Genomic DNA, 25,760 nt, shown 5'->3' on the forward strand with positions numbered 1-25,760 from the left:
ATGTTGCAACGTGGAGGAATTCAATTTCCCATGCCTGTAAAGAAGTCTCACATTTCTAGTTTTGCCAGCATGGTACTCCTCCCTCCCTGTGGCTCAGTTTGGCAAGCAGCAAATGCCACCTCTGTCATCATCGGGATTATACGGAGCTCATTTGGCTTTGATTAGAAAACCATTAAAACACAAACGTGTTGGTGACTGACCTGTGACCTTTCTCATCATGAGACAAGCAAAACCAGTTCCTCACTTTTCCTCTCAGGCTCTCTGGACCCCTCGGGGTCTGGGTCAGGGTTTGGTAGTGTTTGTGCTGTCTTTCTGTCAGACATGCATGATCCACTGCCACTTAGTAAGAGCAGGAAGAAAGGGGGCTGATAAATGGGCTACTTCCGGGCCCAAGGGTTTGTTCTTGCAATGCAGTGGATTACGTTACGGCTTGCCAACAAAGACCCAACCTCCTTTCATTTAAGCAACAGTCTGTTGTGAACAGTATTTGGGAGGATCTAAAGTGTCAAGTTGGCAAAGTGAAAGTTTGCAGAAAGCCTTTTAAGTCTCCTAATCAAGTCAGGTCCTCCTTGCAGTCAGTTTGGAAATCATTGTCCAGAATGCAAGATAGTTTTGTGTCAATATTTACTTTTTATTTCCTGCCATTAATGATGAGCCAAGCAAAGACAAAGATTTCTGTCCATTCTTCTTTGGAAAATAGTAGAACCTCAACCAGACTGGATGAAAACATCAATTTGCAATTCTAATCACAGATTCTCTGTTGGATTTACATCTTGGCTTTGACTAGGCCATTCTAACTCACAAATATACTTTGACCTATTCATTCAGAGCCGGTCAAAAGCAAATGCAAATTAAGCAGCTCCTTAGGGCCCCAAAACCACTAGGCCCCCAAGCACATCATTTGATCTTGTTTTGTAGAGACAGTTTGCACGTTTGGCACATTTTACACACCTGACAAAATTTTTACATCAAAAGATATCAAACTTGCTAATTTGTTTACTGTAAATTTGGTGTTTGTCTGCAGATGTTACGTTCAAATAGTTGAATTAATATGCCACACTTGCCATACCCCTCTGCATTTCAATTAGAGCAACTTTGCTTGTTTGCTACTCTTGCAAAGTTAGAATCAATAGCCATAATAACACCGGTATGATGTAAGCTATTTACAAATGACGCTAATAGTAGTAAGTATGTTACACAAATAGTGTAGCCTAGGAATGATAAAGTATCTGATTTTGACATGTTGCTATGGTGGGCCCTAAATTAAAATCTGCTTAAGCCCCCAAAAAGGCTTTGGCCGGCCCAGTCTACATGCTTAAAGTCTTGTAAAAAAGAGGAGAACAAAAATACCGACCACCCTATGCAGATTTTTGCTTGTGAAATATTTTGGAAAACCTTCATCATTTTTCTTCTACTTCATAATATACACCTTTTTGGCCAATCATATAAAATCCCAATAAAATACATCAAGGATTTGTGGTTCTAGCACAAGATGTGGAAATGTTCAAGTGGTATGACTACTTTTCCGATGCTCTGTATGCCTACTGTTAGATGGCCATCATCTTTCTCTGTGGTGCGGTTTCTGTAGTTACTTCATCCCTTTGAGGCCAGAGTGTTTGGACATGATCTGGACTTATAACCGGTTGCTTGAGACAAGTAGAGACCAGAATAGGTGGAGGCTGGCGAAGAACAACAATCTGGACACACGGTCCGAGACGCAGCAGATCTTTCAGCTCTTCCAGGGTGGCGCTGACCACCGGCGCCCCATTCACTTCCACAAGTCTGTGAGGACAAAGTGTTAGGTAATAAATGATGAACAAATACTGAAGAATATATATTTTACAGTAAGCTTGATGATAATTTCTTGCATTCATAGCCAAATAGGAATTACATTAGGAAAGATGGCCTGTAGCATTTTATTAGCTTGTAAAAAAAACAACAAAAGACTGTTTTTGACTCCGTTGGTTCTTTATTTGCTCTGTAGTCTAGAATCTTTCCATGGCAAAATTGTTTCTAGGAGCAAAAACAACACCACTGAGAGTATGTGAAAATGTGTCTCTAACAGCTTTGTTTCTCTAACAATATACTGACTATAATTCCTTAATTGCTTAAATGCATGACATCTTTTAATCTGCTCATTTTCACTCTCTTCTGCATCCAAGTATTACATTACTCTGTTGCTTGTTTTGGGGCTATTATTTAATGAGTCTCCATAGCTACTGAGCATAAAAAAATGCACCGATGAAAGAAATGAGTAAGATCTGCTTTCACTTGCTAGGGGGTGGAGGGATCTGTGAACACACTTTAGTCAGCAATCCTAAATTATCTGCCCAGGATAGTTTTGTTAGTGCTCCTTTCTTACCTGTCTCCCACAAACAGGTGGGAGTTGTCCACCTTCACCACCACCAGTCCTTGGTCATCTCTGTGGCAGCACGTGAAGCCATAATGCCCATCAGGAAGCTGCTTCTCTTGCACGACCATCAGCATGGCTGGAGACTGAGGCGTCACAAGCTGGCTCAAGCTGCTTAAAGCTGAAGTCTGTTTTTGAGCTTTCTCCTGTAATAACATGAATCAAAAACTCAAAGAAAGAAGTATTTTTTTAAGAAAATAAAAGTCTTACTAGTGTAGCATTTAGACTTGTCCCACTTGATTCAATGCTTTGTAGAGTCACCTGTAAATACAGCTGTTGGTCTGTATCCATGAAAACTACACAGTGAACCCCCGGTATTCACGGGAATTAGAGACCACAAAGCTGAAATCGGTGAGTATTTCAGAAACTCATAATAGGTTATAGCTGCTTATATTTGTTGTTGAAAAACCAAATATACCTTAACACTATCTTGGAAGCTAATTTCCACAGTCTTGCTTATCGTCCCTCTTGGGGGTACAACCAATAAGCGTCAAGGAAAATGACAGTTCTTTATTAGCTGCTTTGCAAACACCAGTCAGAAGCATTTCAAGTAGTGTCACACCCAGGTTTCAGCTTTCTAAGCTGGATTTTTTTCAAATATTTTAGATAAGCTCTACAAAATATCCATTAATAGACACACTTCCTATGAATAGCTTAGCATTATGTTCCACAGAAAATTTAGCAATTTCTGAACCGGGAATAGTCAACTGTATTTTCTAGCATGAGTTTCAGTCGCTCTTAGGTGTGGTGTATTTAATATTTGGAAAATGTGTGGATTCTATACTTTCTGACTGGCTAGTCACTGGTCAGCAAAGACCATGCTAAATATTGTCCAATTCTCCCCATAAGCAGATTTCTTGATGCATTCAATGGCTGCAAAAATGCAACATGATTTATCATTATGTTTTTTTGTATGTTTTTAAGTTCCTACAGGAAACCTTTGCACGCATTCAAAACAAACATTTTCACCAAGCTTAGATAATGCAGTTATCTAACTAATTAATTTTTAATGTCAGTTTAGGTCTCAATGCAAAGCATAATTTACCATTGGTGATTGACGCACTCTGACTTCTTTTGTTCTCTAAACTGCCTGTCAAACTTATGTGCTACTGAGTTATAAAAATAACCCGGATATCGCCTCCTTTAAAGTTACACACACCACTACAGTACAAGAAAGTTCCCAAGAGATAAATACTGAGTCTGCGTCAAAGTCAGTCGACCACCAAGATATAATGATTAGCTCCAAAAGAGATCACGCCGCAAGAAGCTTGCAGGAATCAGAAATAACTTGAGTCTGACCACTGAATTCCAACGGGCCCTTTATCCAGCCTCTTGGCATACTTCTCTCTCCCCCCACATGGCGTGTGAATGCCTTGCAGCAATAGCTGCCGCCTTGCAAGGGTCAGGGGTCAAAGCTAAAGCTTCTCTCTCTCTAGACAAGTGGGCCAGACAGGATATACCAACGGAAACACAGGCAAAGCCCCTCGACGAAACTCTAATATGTATTTTTTCCCTTCCAGTTTGTTCAGTTCTGGTCACATTTTAAGAACCTGAGGACTTTCAGGTTCATATTTTTCTTGTTTATCCGGAACTTTGAATGAAATCCCTGTCTGCCTGAGGCAGACATATGGCACTATTCCACAAAACTAATCCAAAGTAAGTGAGAACATCAGGAATTATTCAGTGAAGATAATGAAATGGTGAGAAATAATCTAACAGGAGTGCAGTTAGATTAAAATTGAAGATGCTCTTTCTGTTGGTTTTTTGGGGGGAATTTTCTTTTTGCACGTAGAGGACTTAGGTGCTAGGGCTGGATGAACTAATAATTTTCCAGCTTTCTTCTCTTCCACTGTCCATCTGAAGTTTTAAAACCATCAAAGCTAAACGGATTATTTAAAGTCACTTCCCTCATTTGATGTTCTCCCCCCTCACTCCTTAATCTGGGTCTCTGTTTTCCTCTGCTTTCCCCTTTTCCTCCTTCCCTCTCAGCTGCTTTACTGATGCTCTCCAGTTGCAGGCGATCCTGGTGATTAGACGGCCCATGATGAAATATTTCCTTATTGTTTGAAATTTGGGGCAGCCTACGAGGAGCAAACACTGGGCGGTCTGTTCCTTATTTGAACAGCAGCTCTATCAGTTCCCAGACTGCTCCTTGGCTCTGACCTGTGTGTTAACTCTGATTAGGTCATATGATAAACATTAGTGCTGCTGCTTTTCCCACAAACTCAGCACCTAAAAAAGTGTGGCCTGGGGGCGGCAATGTGACACGGAGCACCTTTCAAAGCTGAAACCGCGTGTGTCCTTTCATGGCATCTCGTTAGGGCTTCACCGACGAGATAAAAGAGCCACGTTAAAAAAGAAGGGGAGCTCCACTGGGGGATAGATGCAGATAGTTTTACACATACTGGCCCATTTCTCCATTTCACTCTCCCAGTATCTTTTGTCACATGCATTCCTTTGTTGGTATGGTCACAGGCTCTCAAATGTCAGTGCTAAACATCCCTTTCTCAGTAAACACTGCAGGTTTGTCTAAATTACTTGCTCTGTCTGCTTGTTCATTCTCTTTTAAACAACCTTTCCTTTTCAAAGGGTGTTCATTCTTGTTGCTCACAATAGCTGAATTCATTTCCGTGACCAAAAGCTGAAAATGAAACCTGTAAAAATGAGCGAAACAATAAGAAATGGTAGCTTAGACTTCAATCAAAGGTTGCTAATCAATAATAATGCATACAGAACACCAAAGTTGGACATCAGTGCATTACACAAAAAAGTGATGGAAAAGTGTCTAGGAGGAGAGATACTGTCTGCCTGTCACTCACCATGGTGATGAGTGACCGCATGTACAAAAATTGTAATTCAAACATTAAATTCCTTGAAACATTTTGAGTCAGTGATGCAGTTTCTGCAGTGATTGTGCAAGACAAAGTTTTATTAGCATAGTCCTAATTTTACTTATGTAGCTGCACTACAATAATGTGCTCACAAACAAAACCTTTGGTTAACTCAACTGTCTGGCTATTGACTTCCTTGTTTTAGCCATCTCTTGTAGCTGCTCCTGTCCTTAAATCCAAAATAAATGTTTAACAATCCAGTTCAGAATATACTTTCAGTAGAGACACTGTTTTGTTAGGTGAGAAGAAACCATTCTCTTTACTTTTTTTTTTACTTCCAAAGAGATTATTCAAGTTTCCTGTATCAATGATCATTGCACTCACCGTATTCTGCCTCTGTTAGTCTAATAAGCTTTAATTTAACATATTCTCATTATAAAGGTCATTTGTAGTAATACCTTTCTGCAGCCATATAAAGTAAAAGGCTCTAAGGCAGCCATTACATATGCCATTTATGGTAGAGCCTTTCGCCTTCACTGGGCATGACTCAAATGTTTCAGAAATGTGAATTTTAAAATTATCCACTTTGCAAACAAAAGGTTGCTTGTGATTTATTAATATCACAAACAATTGATATTGCTTGTAATATTAAGCAATATAATCCTCAGAATATAATGCAATTATATTCTGAGGATTTTCAAGTTTTCTGACACTGAAACACAGTGATTTGTGCTCTTTAATGCAATACTGTGTTATGTCAAATCAGTAATAGTTTTGATTGGAGGAGTATCTTCTCAAATAGCTGTGATCACCTTGTTTTGCTGGGCTAATCTGTTTAAGAGTTAAATATCTTCGTATACAAATAAATCTTAGCATGTCACTGCAAACTGATTTATGCATCAGATCTGGAATGTCTGAAAGAAAAAAGGCCAGTTACACAAGTTTCTGTGAAATGGTTAAGAATAGCTTAAAAGCACCGTATTCTCCAAAAAAACACCAAATTTGACTCTGCTACTTCTGTGCTGAAATCATTTTATTATTCCATACCAAACATGCCTCTCAAAGTATCTGCAGTTGTTTTGGTGAACATATCAGTTCTCAGTGTTTATTTTTGGAAATGAAAACATTTTCCGTCTCAGACGATACAGCTTTCCCACATATTGGTGCAACTGTCATTCACATGCTGTTAAACTCAACAGACTCAACTCCAGCACTTTTTAAATCTGCAAATTAAACTCTGCAATGATGCAAGCATTCAATGAAAGACACTAATTTTATCTGCTGTACGTACCTTCATGGAGCTTCCTTGCCAGGCATTTAGGAGATGAGTAGCTTGTCGATTGAGATGTACAATGGTAATTTCTTCCTTAAACACTTGGCAGTTCAGCTTAATCTTTTCCAGCAGATGAACCTCCAGCTGTCTAAATGAAAAGAGACCACATTTCAGAGACTGTGACAGATATATATATACTGGTAGTCACATAAAATTAGCTAAATTAATAGTTACAAGTAACATTTTATACTATGATTAGAGTTTTATGGGAATTTTGGCCAGAGTTGAAGAAATATGGCAGACAGTTCAGTCTCCATAAAAAAATCAATGAATCTCTGGGCCCACCCAGGAAAATCTCTTAATGCAAATTAAATCCAAGTAATGCAGATATCTTGATAAGATCAAACAACTGGTGCACAGAATCAGTAGAGGTAATAAGGTGAGCACAAACAGAAGAATAATTAAAACTAGAAATGCCTTAACAGATATCCTCACAGGATTTCTCAAAGAGAAAGGTGATTTAAACTCTTTTTTTAGGAGTACCAACTGAAATCCTAATTTTCCCTTATTTGTTTTCCAAAATATAACAACAATCCAGTGACTTTGAGGTGTCTTACAGCAGGGAATCTGCAACACCAGTCATCCAGTGCCCCTGTTTTGCAACTTTTTAATGTACTGTTGCTCCTACACACCTGAATTATCTCCTTGGCATGTCAGGAAGTTTTGCAAAAACCTGGTCATTAGCCATTCATTTTATTCCTAGTCTTTTGGAACAGGGATACATTCGAAGGTTGCAGAGCAGTGGCATTCGAGGACTGGAGTAGCAGACCCCTGCTTTAGAGTACAGGTGTTCTACTCTAGTCCTAAAGAGCTGGTGTCCTCCCAGCTTTAGATATGTTTCTGCTTGCAGCGCTGGTTTTAAAGCTCCACCTTTTTCCTCAGCATGTCAAAAAGTTCTGCAGCAACCTCCTAATGAACCACTTTTTATTAAAGGTATGTTGGACCATGGGAAAAATCTACTCACCCTTGAGGACTTGGACTCCGCTATAGAAGAATTATGATATAAAGCAAAGTCTCTCTGGTACTCTCAACCATTGTAAGAAGAAAAATCCTCACTAGCTGGGTTTTTTTAATGACTTGACTATCTCTTATGATGTAAATAAAAAAAGGTGAAGAGTGTTAATGTTCCACCTCGTTTGTTAAAATTAAAGGTGTTATTCCCCGACTGTAACATTTTAAAGTGCAAAATGTCATCACTTGAAGAGGGAAGAGTCCAGTCTCTCTCCATTGTGAGGTTAGACCACCTCCACAAAGACACTTCACCTACTTGTTTTTATGAGCAGCTGAGTTGTTAATGCTGTCTCTGAGGATCTGCAGCCTCTGCCTCTTCTCCTCCAGTTGGCTGTTTACCATCTCCAGCCTCTGTTTCAGCTCAGCAGAACTCAGCCTGTCCACATTCACATCTGGCTCCATGTTCTTTATCTCTGAGCAAAACGCTACCAGGCCGTGATGAAGCTCCTGGACCTTGGGGAGTAAAAGGGACAAAATTGATTATAATTCTTACTATGAATTGAAAAGGGGTGTTTGATTTTTATAACAGACCTGAAGGATGACATTCTGCAGCGAGTCCACCTGCTGCTTTAGCTCCCGGATCCTCTCCTCTTTACCTGGCTGGTTCACCTGGGCATTTTTGCTGATGATGCCTTTTTCACTGTTCATATTCAGATTAAGTTCTGATGCAGAATTCATTTGTATTTCCTATTATGTAAAATCAAGCAGAAAGTTTGTTGTTAGCTTGCACAGTGTAAAATCTGTGAATACTGTATCAAAGTTCAGTACCGCTTTACACAGATGCAGCTCCAGCTGCCCTTTCTCTAATGGTGTCTTCAATAAAGTTCCTATCTGCTGATCCAGGGACAGCTCCTCAAGGGAATCTGAGGAAATAAAGCCCAAAATTATATTAATACCATCTTCATATAATACCTCTGTATGCTATTGCAAACTATATGGGGATATTGCTGATTATCTGAGCACCTTGCTTCTCTTTTAGTGTGAATAGAGTCTTATTGTCCATCAATCCAAGCATTTTCATGCATGAATCCATGATTTTTCCCACTGTTGTTTCCTTTGGAGTCCTGAGATGGACTATCTGTTCTGATGCTGCAACATTTGCATTGAAATTAAGTCATTTAAGACACATTCAAAATAATTTTAAAAATCTACCTAACAAGCTCAGATCTACACAGAAGACATTAACTTACAGGGTTTTCCAAAAGTATTCACACCCCTATAACTTTTTCACATTTGGTGACATTACAAACAAACTGTGATTTTGTGGAATTTTATGAACTATATCAGCACAAAGTGGTGTAAGTAATTATGACGTAAAAGAAATCAACAATCAAACTGAACACATGGTTTACTATATTTATCTCAGTCAGATATATGGAAAGTGTGGTGCTCATCATTTTCCAGTTTCTCAGGCAAGTCTTATGTGTAGATTTGCACATGTAGAGACCTCTTTACAAAATAGCTCAAGTTTAGTCAGATTATATGGCTCAAGTCTTCCTACATATTCTCATTGGGATTTGAACCTGGACTTTGACTGGTCCATTACCAACTCTATTGATAAGAAACGTTGGGGGTTTTTTGTCCATCTTCTTATCTATTCACCTTCCCATCAAACTCAACCAGTTGCCTTTCTTTAATGTAGAAAAATCCTCCCTATATTATTTTGCCATTATTCTGGTGCTCTGCTATGTTCAAAGTACTGGGTATTTAAGGTTATCCACAACTTTAATCCTGATCTTTCTGGTGTCACTTGGTTTTCATGATACTGTTTGTTCTTTAATGTTCATTAACAAGATTTTTACGAAACACAGCTGCATTAATACTGAAATTTAATTAATTTCAGCTGAAGTAGCAATGCAGTAATTAGATGATGTCTGATGGCAGTTGGCTGCATCATATTATTTAAAAATAATGCACTTTTTTATTAAATCAAAAATAAATCAATTAAAAAGTGAATGAAATACTTTGAAAATTGTCATGTGTCAAGATGGGGAAGAGGCCAGGGGTAATAATACTTTGCAAGCTATTGTCTCTGCTTCAGGGAATAAGTGATTGTTTACTATTTAAGTTTGTGTGACTGTGTTGACTCACCGTTAATTGTGATCTCTATCATCTGAGAACTCCTTGGTGCCATGAGGTTTTGGCTTCTGTTCCTATTGTCGAGCAAAACCATGAGAATAAAAACAACACTTGCTTTTTCCTTTAGTAGTTTTTTGCTTATACTGTGGTGCGTGTTATTGGCTTCAGGGAACGGCACCAGCAGAAACTAATTAAAATATCTGCAGCAGGTCCTTAATAGGTTTATCACTTTTGTACTCTGTAGCTTGTAGTGATAGAATGCAGCAGAGGTATCAGGCTGAAGGCCTCTGATACCGATGTTATCACACGTAATGGTTTCCCTCTAATAACCCAGTAGCTACAGACCTGCTGCAGGTTTTTTTTTAATTTCATGTGCAAGGTTTAAAGAGTATATGCCCTTTACCTGAACTTAAAAGAACGCCGATTCATACTCAGGCAGCTTACATGGGGAGAGGATGTGGACCTGCTCATGGATGCCAAATCTGTAGTGAACGTTTCTACCTTACTTGGCTCTAAAGTCACTGGGTGAAAAGAAAATATCAAGCAGACATTTATTTATTTTATTTTGTCAAGTCTAAAACCGTCTTTACACTTTAAAGCCTGGATGTCCCAGTCGAGGCATTTTTTAATGGTTAGCATCGTACTTCCTCACTAAACTCAACTCCCTGTTGTTGGAGTAATGCCTGTAATTTTATGCCAGCCAACCACAGTGTTAACCAAGGAATTGTAAAGACTGTGTGTGGCACAACCAAATTACATGGTTTGCAAAACTTAATAATAGGTCATGCAGATCGCTGTAAGTTTTCTCTAATAATTTTAAATTATGTTCGCAGTGATAGAGAGACTGTATTGGATGCTGTGCCTGGTGGCCTACTCTTTGGAGTATGCAAAGCAGTTGGACCATCTGCCATTAATGGTTCAACAACAATTAAGATGTTCAAAGCAAAGTTTTTTAAAGAGGGTGCATTAAGTAAAATCAACTTTTGAGTTTGATTGTGCTGTACAATGATACTATGTACCTGGAAAATACATCATGCCACCTCTAAGAGAAGAAAATAACTTTTTTTCTTAGTTTGTTCAGAATTAACTGGAAACAGCATTTTAACATGTTTCACGGTGGATTATCAACAAGGCATATCAAAGCAGATTGTAAAGCAGGGAGGCTTTCCATTTAGTAAACTACTTCATATGAAAACTGTCGGAAGGAACAAAATGTTTTAGGGTAATTATGTGTTACTTCAAGCAAATGCATGGCACTGACTGTAATAGATTTAAGGTGGTATCCATAAACAGCTAATCTGATTGTTAAATGGAAACAAATGCTTGACTGGGACATTCCTATTGAGGTGAAATATACCAAGCAAAGAGTCAAGAGTCTGAGTGATGGTGCTGGGAGGGTGGAGCGCATTATAGATAGCTGACAGTAATTGCTCTCTGTCCTCCAGTGAGCTGATGTGGAGGATGTCCAGTGTGTTGGCATCTACTGAGGCTATGTCTGATCCACACAGTTTAGCTTCTAAGAGGGAAAAGAGAAGACACCATAAACAAACATGCATGCAGAAGTTTTACTTTTAATATATGAAAAACAAAATAGATTTCTCTAAAAGGCAATTATGCATCTCTGCATCTCTTAACATTAAGAAAATATCAAGTTCTGTCTAAAATTTTAATGATGTTCAATAAACTGCTTGTATAATTACTTTATGTGACATAAATATTCTAAATATATTTTGCTGCATACCAAAGAAAAGCTGGGTGATGAGTTAAAATATGATGTTTTACCTCGGATTAAAGGGAGACATTTTTGCAGTCCAATACTGGTAAACCACTGGCAGACTTCGTCTATGCTCAGCTCACTGAGGGATTTGGCCTCTTGCTTGTATAAATCCTGAGAGGGAGACGATGCATACATATATTCTGCAGCACATAGCAACAGTGTCATGCAATGGAAACCCTATTTTATAAACATAATGTTGCAAAACACTGAGTATTTATATCGTAATTTCTTACCTAATCAAATAATAAAACTGACTCTGGCCGTTTCTGAGATCTCTAAAACAAAACATTAATAATTTATGCATTACTTTATGTTTGAGTGTCATTTGCTGATGTGTAGGGCAATGATCTTTTGTAAAGCTGAGACATTTCTAAGGCAAACATTCATGCTGTATGAAGATGAAAGTTTTCTAAAACATCATGATTGCGTCATGTTAATTATGTTGTCGTTAACCTGAGATTAGTTAATGGCTGTTTTGTTTTTGTTTTTTGTTTTTTTGACAAAGGAAGAGATGATGCTTACTTTCACTGTTGCTTCTGGCAACACTTCAAAACAAAACTTGGTAAAATTCCAGAATTGTCCATGTTTGCGTCACCGTCTTATTGGAAATAAGTATGACTGAGTTGGATATGCCCGTTAAGACATGTTGCAGCTCGTTAAAATATTTGAGTCATTGTAAAGAGCTTAAACAGCCTGAAGAACCAAAACAACAGTTTTGAGAGTTGTTTTTTCTTTCTTTTTTTTTGGTTCCACATTCTGATTGGCTTAAAAAAACCCTACTTTTACCTGGAAATGCTTTCAACTATGATGGTGACTGATTTCAAAAGAACTGATAGTTTGTTCTAGTGATGCTTTCATAAATCATGGTAAATAATATTATATCCACATTTTAGCCAACATTTGTCATGTAGTAAAAAATTGTGGTAATGTAGTTACAGTTCTAATCAGACATTAATTTACATAATTTGGGGCTTTTAACCATTTATTTGAGCTGTGCATTTTCCAGGGTGGAAAGATTGATTTTTAAACACAAGACAGAAATGGACAAATGTGAAATATTGGGGATTTTTCTCCCAATCCACACTGGGTCAAATTATACATCCTGGCTCAAATATATTTCATACACTTCCACTAATATTTGGATAAATATCCTTTGGTAAGTTACATAAAACCACAAACTGTAGCCATCAACAGCATATTGGGATATATCTGGCTGTATGTTTGACCACTCTTCCTAAATTCATTGGTTTATTGGCTTTCAACCCCCTTTTAAGGATATCCCATCAATTCTCCATTGGATTGAGGTTGAAGTAATTCCAGAAGCTCAGTGTTAGCTTGCTTTATTTATCCCAACACTGGTTTTGGTGTATTTGGTGTGTTAAGGCGTCCAGTTCTGTCAAAGCTTCAGCAACCTGACACAAACTATCAACCTCATGAGAAAGGAAATTGGTTAGGCTTTCCAAGAACAACACAGGAGCCACCCCGTCTCACCAAGCCGATTCTGTACTGGGAAGTACAGAAACACCAGGATTACAAGAGAACATGCTGACCCTAACCCTGCAGTGCAACACTTTGAAGCTTTTCACCAGCTTCCCTGCTGAAATGTTCAGTTTTCCACATCAACAAAACCACATCTTTCCCAAAGAGGTTTTATTGACACAATATGTCTTAAGATTAAACTATTAACTTACTTTTCTGTAAATTCACAGAAAATAAAGTGGACAACAATAATACCCAACTAACATCATAACTGGTTTGTAGATGGAAGTTAACTAACTTTCTCTGGATGGAAAAATATATGATTTGGGTTTAAAGGCTAGCTCCATGCTGACTAACATGGATCCTATTTGAGAACCTTCTACCAAATCTGATAAGAAAGGTGGCCAAATACCCAAACAAAATGATGTTAAAAGCTTGTTGAGAACCAAAAGAAATATGTTTTTTCTGGTGAACCCAGTTCTAGTTTTCAAGACCTATGGAAAATGTGTCTTGCATTATAAGTCAACTGTAAAAGAAGAAAGGAAAATGTTACAACTTATTCAAAAACCCAAAATTATTATGATGGGAATATTGATAATGATTGGTTTAAAATGTGTATTTGTGTAAATAACTCACACAAAGCCGGTGTTGTAACCACACTAAACTTAGCCTTGATAACAGCAATTTAGCTGGATGTGAGTTTCTCTTTTGAACTAATTGTCTCAGTTTAAGCATACACCGAAATTGTGAAAGGCACATGGATACTTGTTTGGAAAATTTAAATACCAAGAGTAAATTCCTGAGACTTTTTGCACACTCATTGTTTTGCCATAAGACCAGGATAGATAGGGAAATCTAAACAGAGAATATTCAGCAAGCAACATCAGTAAACTGTGAGGTGATGCTATACTATTTAGGCCCCACTTTGCTTCTTTAGAGTACCTTGTCAGCGAAGTTTCCATTCTGATCCGCTGAATGAGGCTCATATGAAGCTGGACAGACACACAACAAAAATAATGCTAGAAGGACAGTATTGAAGTTACCCATTACCTGAAGAAACAGCATTATGCACCATAGCGATCCATAATGTGCAGACAAACTCACCAATGGTTATGCGCCTTTGCTGAAGTAATCCTTTTCTTTCCTTGCACAGATCTGTGGTCTGTGTTGATGTATGGAAAGCAGAAGTCTGAACTGTTTCTCCGAGACTGCAGGAACGTGTTAATGGTCGCTGTAATTAGATAACAGTCCTATATCTAATCAACTCAAAGTCATCAATTATAAGTTATTTCAACACATTGTCATATGCCAGTAGTAATTATTTAGCAAACTTTCACCGTACTACAACTCAGCTTCAGATACAGATTCTAAAATGCAATATACACATGTGAGGAGGCGAGCTAGGAGTAGTCATACCCTATGAAAGGTAAAGGCCTCCATCCGGGCTGTGTGAGGAAGCTGGTCAAGATCTTTCTTCAGCATGTCAGGACGGATAAGTTCTCTGTTGCCCAAGTCATCTAGAAGAAAACAAATCAAATTGTTAAACAAAGAGAGAAAGCTTTAGATTTAGTCCTTGTAAGCTTTTGTAGATTCTAATGCTGAACAGTGCCTTGTGAAAGGATTAATATCTTTTGAATTCTTTTAAATTTCATCATGTCAAAACCACAAACTTGAATGGATATTATTGAGATTTTGTTTCACAGACATGGAAAAAGTGGTTAATTATTATGAAGGAGAAAGGATAGAAAATGTTTACAAAAGAAATTTGAAAAGCACTTATCTAGTAGGGGACTTTTTGAAAGTTAACACCCAAAAACCTAAGTATATCATTTTAACTAGGAAGTTATATCCCTGCCTTTAAAAAATGGTGCAATAAATGGTGTAGTTTTTGAGGGTTGTTCTTGTTGGTAAAATAACTGAAATTGGTTGCATTATTTAGTAGCTGGGATCAAATTGGAGTGTAGGTAATATTTCTTTGAAAAAAGCATGTGGTCTGTAGCCTAAATAGAAAGAAATATTTCAACAAAAATTATTCTTTGCACTATTGGTGAAAATTACCAAAAACAACTTTTTCTCAGATAATTATTTGAAACATTGCTCAGCTCTTTAGCATTTTGGGCCAAAACCCACAGGGGAGAGTCTAAAAAGTCATTTGTAGCTGTTGTTCACTTCCAATCTGAAGACCAGGCAAATAAAATATTCAAAATTGGAAAGGGAAACCAAACACGCAAAAGCTGCAATTCATGAAAACCCATGAATCTCAGTGCTTTGAGTTTATGACTACGTGGGACTTTGTGCTTATCTAAAGTCTCAATAAAATAACTTGAAGTTTGTGGTGAGAGCACAATAAAATGTGAATAAGTTCAAGGGTATGAATACCTTTCCAATGTGCTGTAGATTGAGTTTCTGAGCAACCAGCCAAACACAAGCATGTCTGTCTGGTGGATGACATGCTTCTCTGACAGCCCAAATTCTTTCCCACAGGCAGCTCTTTTTCTTACATTTCCCAAATATCACTTGGTCATTTATTTTGTCCAATCATAACAAGCAAGACGAATGAGGCTGGAAACATGACATCAAGCTAAGCCCTGACTTTTTCATGCCACACATGGCAGAAATAGTGATGTGACTGTGACAGTCTAAACTTCAATAAATTTCAAGGTTAAAGGATTAGGATGAAAAAGCAGTTGTCTTTTTGAATAGGCTAGCCAAGAAAAACATGAGCATCATCATATGAGTACTTTTTTTCCCCCCATTTCAGCTTGCTGTTTCTGACAAGCTGGTTTGACATGGATAAGAGTTGAAACGAAGGCAGAGGCAGATAAGACAGTGTAATTGGTTTATGTGTGTCAGCACTGGAATCTTGTCTGGGTCCTGGAGGAGCAGAAGAGCACAAAAAGGAGGGGCGTTTAGCTAGCAGTCTCTTCATCACCTGGCTCTAAGAGTATATGGCCTGCAGCTAAGCAGAGGCAGATAATTGTGTATGCCAAGCCCTTGTCTTATCGAGGCCAGGCTGAAAGAACTGATGTGTGTTGGCTACATCTGAAGACACATGGGAGTACCTTCATATCACTGACCTCAAGACATTTACTGTGTGTCTTTGATATTCTGAGAAAATCACTTTGTCTCACTCAATGACTTTTGTTATGACTTGCACCAGCTTCTTAATTGGTCTGGGCTTTGACTAGGCCATGAGAATATCAACACCTCCTTTAGAATTACCACCTCTAGATTTCTTCTCTAATACATACATGACTTTTGACGCTTTTGTTTACTGTCTTAATACGAGACAAGTCTTTTCAGACTCTTGTCTTCCTATCAGGTATGACCAGTTTCCCTGCTGAAGTATATCAGCACCACAGAATGATCAGTTTTGCAAAATATGCAGTGCTGTGGATGTCAGCCAGTAGTTTATGACAAAATGTGGAAAATTTATGAAAATGAATGCTTTACCGTGTTGTTGTATTACGTTCTTCAAAGAAACGAAGGATAGGAATATTCAGGCATGTTAAAATTCAACCTAGACATAATCCATCAGTCTGAAATGCATGACTATCAGGGACAGCAAAACCATGAGTAAGCCTGCCTACAGGTTAGCACAGACAGATCCTGAGCATCCTACATTTTGCCTTTGACACATTGTGACACACAGACAGAACAACAAAGCAAAGCTTTAGAGTCATGACATTTCAGCACATTTGTGTAATTGATAGGGAAAAGCGATGCTTATCATTTGTACCATTGGTTTGAAAGGAAAGTCTGCTTTTTGAGAGAAGACGGAGGGAGGAGCGCATGCTGAATCACAGCAACCCAAAACCTGGGAACAGGCTGAACAACCACACTTGGGGAATATGTGCACAATGGCTAAAAAGAGACTCCAACAAAGGGGAACTTCTGCAACTCCCATGTGAGGTGTTCTAGGTACTGTAGCCATGTCACATAATGAGAGCAATTTCAGCTGAATGGGGAACCAAGATCAAAACGGAAAGGTAGCACTTGAGTCTGAACAGCTGGAAGAAGAAACACTTGGTCTGGATCTGGTTGACATTTACCTCTCACCTCGATTATTCCTTAATGGAAAATAAAAGACAGAATACAAGAACCAGGGAAAGACTTACCCAAGTTATGTTCAGTAAATGATAGAAAATTTATTCCTGTGTTGCTTCCCCCTGTGACAAAAAGAGAAGAAAACGGAAAACAATGTTTTTGCTGTAAAGTATGCCATAGCTTTTCAAATAGACGCAAAATTAAACAGGCATGAGAAAGAATTTGGTTGATAAGTTACTAAGCAGTTGGAGGAAATTTTAAAATTATATATAATTTTAGGGTATATATATATATTTGTTGGATAACTATATATATATATATATATAAAGAAAACCAGCACCACTATTTGTCCAAGCTCATAGTTGCATGCTTATTTTGACCCAGTCATTTTGTAAACTCTATACAGAAAGGCACGCCAGTCGACTCCTGATATTTGCAGAAACTTTGACTATGAGGGACATCAACTGTTTAGATCAAGAATAAAGACAATGAACATAATGAGTGTCTGAATATACAATTATTTATAAATGTATCTATAAACACGCTGGCAGAACCAGTTTCCAAAAATGATCAACCCTTGGTCATTGTCACCTATTGTCTGAATTGGTATCAGTAGGCATTTCTTCAGAACTTCCCAATTCTGAGAAGTTCGGTGTTTCACAGTTTCTGGCTGAACCGTTACAGGAACTCATTTGTTTCACTTTCTATCAAAGCCATTAACAGAAACAAACCATAAACTGTGATTGTATGTAATATTGTCTAAGATTTTAAATGTACTGCTTTGTTTCTCTGGTGTATCATTATTTATTCCTCTTGTAATGAATTAATCATAGAAGTGGTTTTAAGTGAGAAGATAATATGACAGTTACAGTTTTTCAATTGTGTAGCAGCCAGTGTTTGTATCCATGACAAATTTCTCCAGGATAGTAAAGTTTATCTTATCTTATCTTTCTTAGAAAGCAGCTGGACTTCATCTTCTGTTTCATAAAAATGTTTTACCTCTCATTTATAGTTTTCGGTTTGTATTGCCTTGCACTTTTAACCCGACAAGAAAAGTAGAGAGGCTATGGATTAAAGATTACAATTAAACTATATCTCTTTCGCCTTCTGATGAAGATAATAGAACACAGAGAACTAACTCATCAGGTTAAGACACTGCAGTTTATTTACATCTCAAGGACAAAGGAGACTACTTTGAGGACAGGGACACACATTTCTTTGTCTCCACAAGAGGAGACAAAGAGTTTCTATTTTAAACACAAAACATAGCATAATCTGCTCAGCTCAAAAAGAAAAAAAAAACAACAACTTTAGCTCTGCTCCCGGTCTGTTTCACAGTCATTCGTGCATCCTAAACACCCTTCATAGTGGAGTTCCAAGAAAGCATTCTTTCATTGCAAACAACAAGGATTGTTGGGTCAGTGACTCATCTGTGTCTTTATCCCGTCATAGCTGTGGAGTACCTCAGGGCTGTATTTTACGCCCTATCCTGTTTTCATTGTGTTGCTACTACCACAATCCACAGTGAGAAAATACAATCCAATTTCACTGCTGCTGATAATTTACAGGTTTGTTTGTCCACTCAAGCATACAGTATTAAAAAACAAAACTGAAATTTTTGCAAGAAAAATGTTCAGGAATCCCATATTGTTCTCATTTTCTCTATAATTTGCCCATAGACATGCAACTGAGTTTGGGAGTTTGGTTTTTAACTGAATGAATGAATACCAGGGGTGTGTTGTCCTGGTTAACAGAGAATCTACAGTAGTATGTTTATACAGTGATTATGTTGTATTTCCTTTCTTTTACTTCTACATAAACACACAAACTTCTTTAACCCCTTAACTGGCGGCGAAAAAGGCAGAGTATTCAAACAAACTAGATTTTTCCCATGGATGGGATACCGCCAGTTAAGGGGTTAAGTAATTAGTCACCTAATTAAAACCTAGTTGCTCCAGAGTTTCACCTTTACATGAAAATTGATAGACTCACGTTTATTTGAGATCTCAGGTATAGGAGCCTCCTTAAAGGCACTTGATAGGAATGCGGCTCTTACTTTATCTTTATCCAGCTTTTTATGAGGTACGGATTCTTCTTGGTCTCCAGACTTATCGCTTAGACCACCACCACTGATGGGTCTGCTTTCAGCAATTTCATTACTTCCTTCAGCCAGTGTGAATCCTTTTTTTGATTCCTTTGTTTCCACTCTACCGTTCTTGTCCAGGTCTGCAGCAACAGACCTTCCATCACTCTGAGATGAACAAGCCTCACATTCATCTAAATTGCCGTCAAAGAATCGACCATCATCAACAACATTAGAGGGAGTGGGTGGAATCAGGTTGATTATGGGTGTTGTCAGGAGGCCTCCAGCACCAGATGTGCTATCACCGCCATTTTCAAACACCAGCTGGAATTCCTCCTCTTCTTCATTAGCCTGCGTGTAGCTAATGGCGACTGTTGGTTGAACCTGGGGCGGTATAACAAGTGAAGACAGAGCATTTAGTCCTTTCTTTTTCAGAGCCCTTGCGCAGGATGACGCAGAGCTGAACAAGGGGGCCATGCTGTTCCTGGGGGTCGGGGGGCTCTCGTCCCCCAGGCTAAAGCCTGTGTTATCTATCCCCAGATCCTCCACTGTAATATGGGCCACATTCTTCTCACCTGATCCCCGTTTATCCAGGTGTGAATGCAGACGACCCTCATTAATCTTCATTTGCTGCTTCCTCCTGACACACAGACATGAGCAGAAGAACAGTCCGCATGAAAAACTTTCTCTTTTTCCCCAGGTTTTCCGTTGCTTCTCAGCTTTTCCACTCGCCATCGAGTTGACTGGGTATTTTTCAAAATCCACTTCTTCTCAGCAAAATGAAATGGATTTATTAAGATCGAAAGAAGGACAAAACATTCGTTCACTCCTCTGTGATATTAAATCTGCACCAAACAGACAGTCGGCTGCATCATGCGTTGCTTAGGAAAACCACGGAGGAGAAAAAAGCTCCAATTCATGCTCTTGAGGTCAGGTGAACACTTGAAATGAATGCAAGCCTTGCTGAGTATCCTTTGATATGATAAACAGCATCATTGCAGCCACATTGGTTTAAAACGACTGATATGGCAGCTGTACCATGGTAGACGTATGGGTTGTAAATTTAAAACAGCCATGCATGTGCCTGCAATGGTACTTATATGACTTTGAGAAATCCATATTAAATTTTGTGAGGGTGGTTTGCATGGGGCCTTGTGTGAATAGGGGCAGCGGATGTGTGGCTCACACAACCCGTATGGCATCAGATGACATTTCCCTCATTCCACAGGAGCCGTCCTGTTCTCTGATACTTGATGAATCATCCGGCATCAGCTTAAAACTGGCTTACTGCACCACCCACACCAAAGGCTTTTCATGAAAAGATAATATCCCTGATTTTTTTTGTTTTGTTTTGGTTTTTTTGCTTCTCACGCCCATAACGTGACAGCAGAGTAATAGGAATAGGTACTTCTCCACCAGTAGGCATGTCTTGCCCTGAAGTCTTTCTTATGTATTTCTTGCCTCAGTTTCTTAATTTCTATGCATATAATGATGAAATTGCAAAGCAAACACCATGTCAAGGGTAAAGATGTTTATCTGCCTACTAGGGTTTAAAAATTATGCTCAACAAATTTAGCCTGCTACAGATAAAGCCATAGTTAAAGTACAGTTAATACTTTAAAGAAGCACCTTTTGCTGCAAGTCTTATGGGTCTATCTCAGATTTGCACATCACATTCTGTCTCATTCTTTACAAAGAAGAATGGAAAAAAGCAAAGAATAGAAGAAAGCAAAGATATTAAAGCCTTGGCATGAATTGACAATTGGATTTAGACCTGTACTTTGACTGGTCCTTTCTAACAGAGTATTATGCTTTGATCTAAACCCCAGGTATTCAGAGTTTGGAGAGCTAGCCCCTTCTCAGAGAGTAAATAAACAACTGCACCCACCCCAACTACATCTTTGTTATTATTTCTATCATCATTTTGCTGATGTTATATTTGATGTTCCAGTCATATATGTTTCACTAATGCAATAAAGTTTACCTGCTTTAGTTATGCATATTGCAACATGATATGATGTTTCAGCTGCCATGTCATTTACAGTTTGACTGAAAGATGGTGTGTGCAATCTGTGCTAAGTTACAAAAATTCAGAAGGCCCAGGGGCCATGACAGTGCATGAGGCCAATGATCAGAAGCACAGACGGTGGACGATGTGTTTCATGGGACAGTGTTAATTTTTTGTGACACATAGCATTTAGCATGCTACAAAAAAGTTACATTTTGGTCATATCTTAGCAGAGCACCTTTGACCATATGTTTGCTGTTCCTCCTACATTGCATTATGGTATATATTTTTCCAATAACAGCTGTCTTCTTGTTGTCAGGTTAGGGTTTAGTTTTGTGACGGATGTGCCGAATCACATTCAGGATATGAGTTAAAAGGAAACATTTTGTATTTACAGTAATATGCATAGAGAATGGGAAATGTTATGATGAGGATCTGTTTCTTCTCAGGAGCTAGGAATTATCTTGTATAAATACATGATTTTGTATTCAGTGATCAGGAAAGTTGATTGATGTAAATGTCAGAAGGGAGTGGTTTTCTGTAACTTGAGGCTGAGAAGTGCGTGGGAGGAGTGACTCAGGTTCTGGTGAGAACCAGAAATGGAGTCCAGAATTGAGAATGGAGTTTAATGGTGAGTTTGGTGGTGGAGATCTGGAGACAGAACTTGAACTTGGAGCACAGAAGGCTTTAGGCGACTTGACCATAAGAAGAAAAAACATACATTTCAACTAGAGAAACTCGAAAAGCAACAAGAAATGCAGAGCTGGTTAGAGACTACCAGCCAGGTTAAGCATCTGGCAGAAAGGGAGGTTTTGAAAATCCTTAAATCCTAAGCATACTGATGAAACTGATAGAAAGCACTGATCTCTAGCAAAGATCCTATCATGCTCATACAGAAAACATGATCACACCTGAATCCTGACACTTTTTAATATTCCATAAAGGCCAAAATTTAGGGGTGAATAAAAATCATCCTGCCGACAGATTCTCACTCCTGAATTGTGACTCTCTGCAGCTCCTGCAAAGCTACCATGGGCCTCATGGCTGCTTCTCTGATTAATGTTGTCTTTGCATTGCCTATGAGTTTAGATCAGGGGTGTCCAAGTCCAGTCCTTTAGCTGTAACTCTTCAACTTTTAGATGCATCTCTGCTTCTATACACCTGAATCAAATGACTGAGTATCATCAGGCCTAAAAGAGCTAAAAGATTAATATGAGCCATTTGTTTCAGTTGTCTTGGTTAAGACAGGTGTCTAAAGTTACAGGATAGTAGGTCTTGATGACTGTACTTCCACAGCCCTTGTTTAGGTTGATGACTAAATCTTGGTAGTTTGCAGTTCTCCAATTAAATTGCACATAGTTGGACTTTATTTGCTTGTTAAGTGAATTTTGAATGCAATTGGTTGCACTGAATTTCATTTAGGGGGATATGAATAAAGCAGGCAACTCAGATTTTTTTTGTTTGTTTTATTATTTTTTTAAAAAGCATTTTTCTTCCACTTCACCATCATGAACTACTTTGTGTTGTTTTTTCTCTTCAGTCCAAGCAAAATACGATGACGTTTGTGGTCTTTACACCGCAAAATGTGGAAGTTCTAGGGTGTGAATGCTTTTGCACATAACTATATTCCTATATAATAGATTAAAACAGCGCTTTGGCTGCAGACTTAAGGAAAAAAAACATCATCCTAACACACAAATCATTTTGTTTAGGAAGTCCCGCAGTCTTTGTTGCTAGGCATAAGTTATAGCACCTTGTGGTGATTTCTGTTGGCAGCCAGGCAACTGTTGACAGACTGAGCGAAAGACTAGAAAGACTCCTAAAGTCAGGTGAAAAGAGCTTTTATACCCATGTTATGCAGACCCACATGGTGGTATCCACTTCTACTGCTAATCTCAGGAGAACATCCTGACCACAGGTTTAATAGGAGGGGTTGAAGGTATGTGGGTTTAGGGTGTCTCAGATTTGAGCATGACGGCTCGAGTTAGAAAGCATTTATGCAGGTACAAAAATAGAGTCAATAAAAGAAAGGCAAACAACACCACTTTCAAATCAAATTTCTGCGTGTGTATGTAATAAATATGCACAATGGGGGTCTATGAAATGATCCAAATCAATGTTGCCTGGCCAACAAAGGGAGGCAGCAGAGAGCAGATACTCCCAAACTGTCTGGACATTAAACAGACCCCACCACTTCTTAGAGGGACCTCCACTGGTATTTGCACGTCTGGATAAAGTTAAACCACACAAGAGCTTTTTATTTGTAGCCTGCAGGAACCTGGCTTTCATGATATCTTGATCTGGTGTTTGCAAGCATATCAGTTTCTGTCATAATCTTCCATACATGTTGTTTGAATATACATAAGCAGTAGGGGAATAAAAACTCATATGCAGGAATAACGTTCTATCTTCGTTATTGAGGTTGTATTTAAAATGAGAAAACCTGCAACCTTCCATGCAGATATATGAAAGATCAGTTCCTTATGATGCATGTTCAGAGATGCTGTAAGTGACAAAACAGACAGAGATGAATGCTTCACAGCTGCTTTAGCCTGAGGCAGGATAAGTAGGCTGAGGTCAACATGGAAACCTCACCATTCTTCACTCCAACAGTCCTTCATCTCATGATGTACATGTGAAACTATTCAAGTTATTTCTCTTCAACATACGGTGCCTTGCAAAAGTATTCACCCCCTATTGAGATTTAATGTGATTAATTCATGTAAAGTGACACATAGTGGTGAAGTAAGAAAACATGATTTATGGTTTTCTAAAGGTTTTGCAGAGAAAAATCAGAGACGTTTGGCACACTTTTTTTTTCCCATAACCCCAAATTTTTTTCCCGTAAACAAAATACAATGTGACCAACTATCTTTGGGATTCACTAATATAGTAAATAGACTCTTAGGTTTCTTAGAGAACATCAGTGAAGAATAATCAACATGAGGACCAAAGAACATGGCAGAATGCTCAAAGATAAGGCTGTAGGGTTAAGTTATTGATATTGTTTTGACCACATGATGGAAAGCTGATGGTGGAGGCAGCATCATGCTTCTTAAGCTGACACATGAAAGCAAACCAGTGTTGATAGGAAGCTGGATCAAGCAAAGTAAATTTAAAAAATAAACTGCTAACATTCAGCAGGAGCTACACTACTAGGGTTTAGATCAAAACTTAATAATGTGTTAAAATGGCCTAGACATAGTTCAGACCTTATTCCAAATACAAATCTGTGGCAAGATTTAAAAAGTTGTTTTAGTCTCTAAATGTGCAAAGCGGGTTGATGCATACCCCAAAACACCTCCGGCTGTAATTACATAGCACAGGGATTCTGCAAAGTGTCGACTAAGTGAGGGATGAAAACAAAGGAATGCTCTTCAGATTATTTGTTTAAAAAAACAATAAAACCATATATAATTTTCTTCCATGTTTGCACTAATTTGTATGCAGTCGTATATAACATGAAGTTCCAATAAAATACTTTATTTTTGTAGTTATAAGTTTGTGAAAGATCAAATAGTATGAAAAGTTTTGGAATGTGCTGTGGTCCTTTAGATTTTTTTTTTTCCATCTTGCTCAGTTGTACTCCAGGAGTTACATCACCAGGTCTCTCTGTGCTCCGTGATTTAGCCTACATGTCCAGACATAGGTCTGTGAGTATCTGAGCATGCTCCAGTTGTGCTAATAACGGTCTCACAAGGAAAGAGCAGTAAACTCCGGACAGCCCAGAGACGGTGGAACGGCCAACATCAACAATAAGCCTCTCTGCTCTGGGAGGGCTCCATTTTTGAAACACCCTCACCTCCTTCTCTCTCTCTCTCCTTTTCTCTCTCTCTTGTTCTGTCTCTCAGCTGCAGAACAGCGAAGCATGTTGAACATTTCCTGTGACAGTCATGTTTCCACAGGCATCAAGACTTTACGTCTGTACTCAGCAGCAGCGCGGGTTCTGTGGTGAACATGACCCTGTTTGGTCATACAGAGAACTCACACAGGCAAACACACACCCCGTCAGACTGAAAAGACAGGGTTTTTTTTCTGAATTCATAGAGGAGGGGAATGTTTTAACCAGCCTATAATTGCATTTACTAAACAAGACAGGAGTATGAGTCACTTTCCAGGGGAAAGGAATGTCACCTCTTCCTGTGAAATTAAAGGGAGGGAGTTGGAGGGAGTGACTGTTTGAGAAAAACACTTACTGAATGCTTTATATCGTCAAGGATGTCGAGGACTCACTAGGGATCAAACAACATGGTGGCACTCCACCAATGAGGGTGGGGGGACAACAAAAATAAGCATCTTTAACCAACGCTGTTGACTTCTTAAATCAACACATCATGAATCAAACCTCTTTACCCTCGTTTCTATCGTTTCCCTCAAGCAGATGCATCCATTTTTCTGCTTACAGGGACCTTCCTGTTTGTGTTCGCCACTGCCAAAACCCTTAGAAAGTGTGCCAAATACTTGGCTGATACCTAATAGCCTGAGAAAAGGAGTTCAGAGGGGAGAAGAAAAGGCCAGTGACCTCTAGAACTTCTGGGCTGAACTTTCCCCTCCATGCCTTCCCTCCACCCCCTCAACAGCTAGTCCGACCCCCCCACCTTTCTCTCTAATCAATTACTGTTGGCAGTCAGGAGACCACCAATGATTAGCAGCAGCAAGGCAGTCGTGGTTAGAGTGGGGGATAAAGTAGGCTGGGAGGATG

The 25,760-nt window shown here is 38.7% G+C and overlaps 1 protein-coding gene across 1 annotated transcript; it reads right to left on the reverse strand.

Annotated features, from left to right (window-relative positions):
- Positions 1 to 1,130: 1,130 nt before the first annotated feature.
- On the reverse strand, positions 1,131 to 8,266 carry LOC114138356 (uncharacterized). The gene is made up of 5 exons (XM_028007572.1): positions 8,117 to 8,266; positions 7,842 to 8,038; positions 6,533 to 6,662; positions 2,363 to 2,556; positions 1,131 to 1,782 (listed from the first exon to the last, which is right to left on the reverse strand). Exons 1-5 carry the CDS (start codon positions 8,261 to 8,263, stop codon positions 1,548 to 1,550), a joined length of 903 nt encoding a protein of 300 aa, XP_027863373.1. The 5' UTR covers positions 8,264 to 8,266; the 3' UTR covers positions 1,131 to 1,547.
- Between the last annotated feature and the right edge of the window lie 17,494 nt (positions 8,267 to 25,760).

This window comes from Xiphophorus couchianus, chromosome 22, assembly GCF_001444195.1.
Source record: "Xiphophorus couchianus chromosome 22, X_couchianus-1.0, whole genome shotgun sequence".
NCBI lineage: Eukaryota > Metazoa > Chordata > Actinopteri > Cyprinodontiformes > Poeciliidae > Xiphophorus > Xiphophorus couchianus.

What these genes read in the sequence shown, in the direction of transcription:
- LOC114138356 (XM_028007572.1), bottom strand. Translation starts at nt 8,263, where the DNA reads ATGAATTCTGCATCAGAACTTAATCTGAATATGAACAGTGAAAAAGGC. An exon ending in TGCAGAATGTCATCCTTCAG is followed by an intron (nt 8,039 to 8,116) that starts GTCTGTTATAAA and finishes TTACTCCCCAAG; the next exon opens with GTCCAGGAGCTTCATCACGG. An exon ending in GGCAAGGAAGCTCCATGAAG is followed by an intron (nt 2,557 to 6,532) that starts GTACGTACAGCA and finishes ATGTTATTACAG; the next exon opens with GAGAAAGCTCAAAAACAGAC.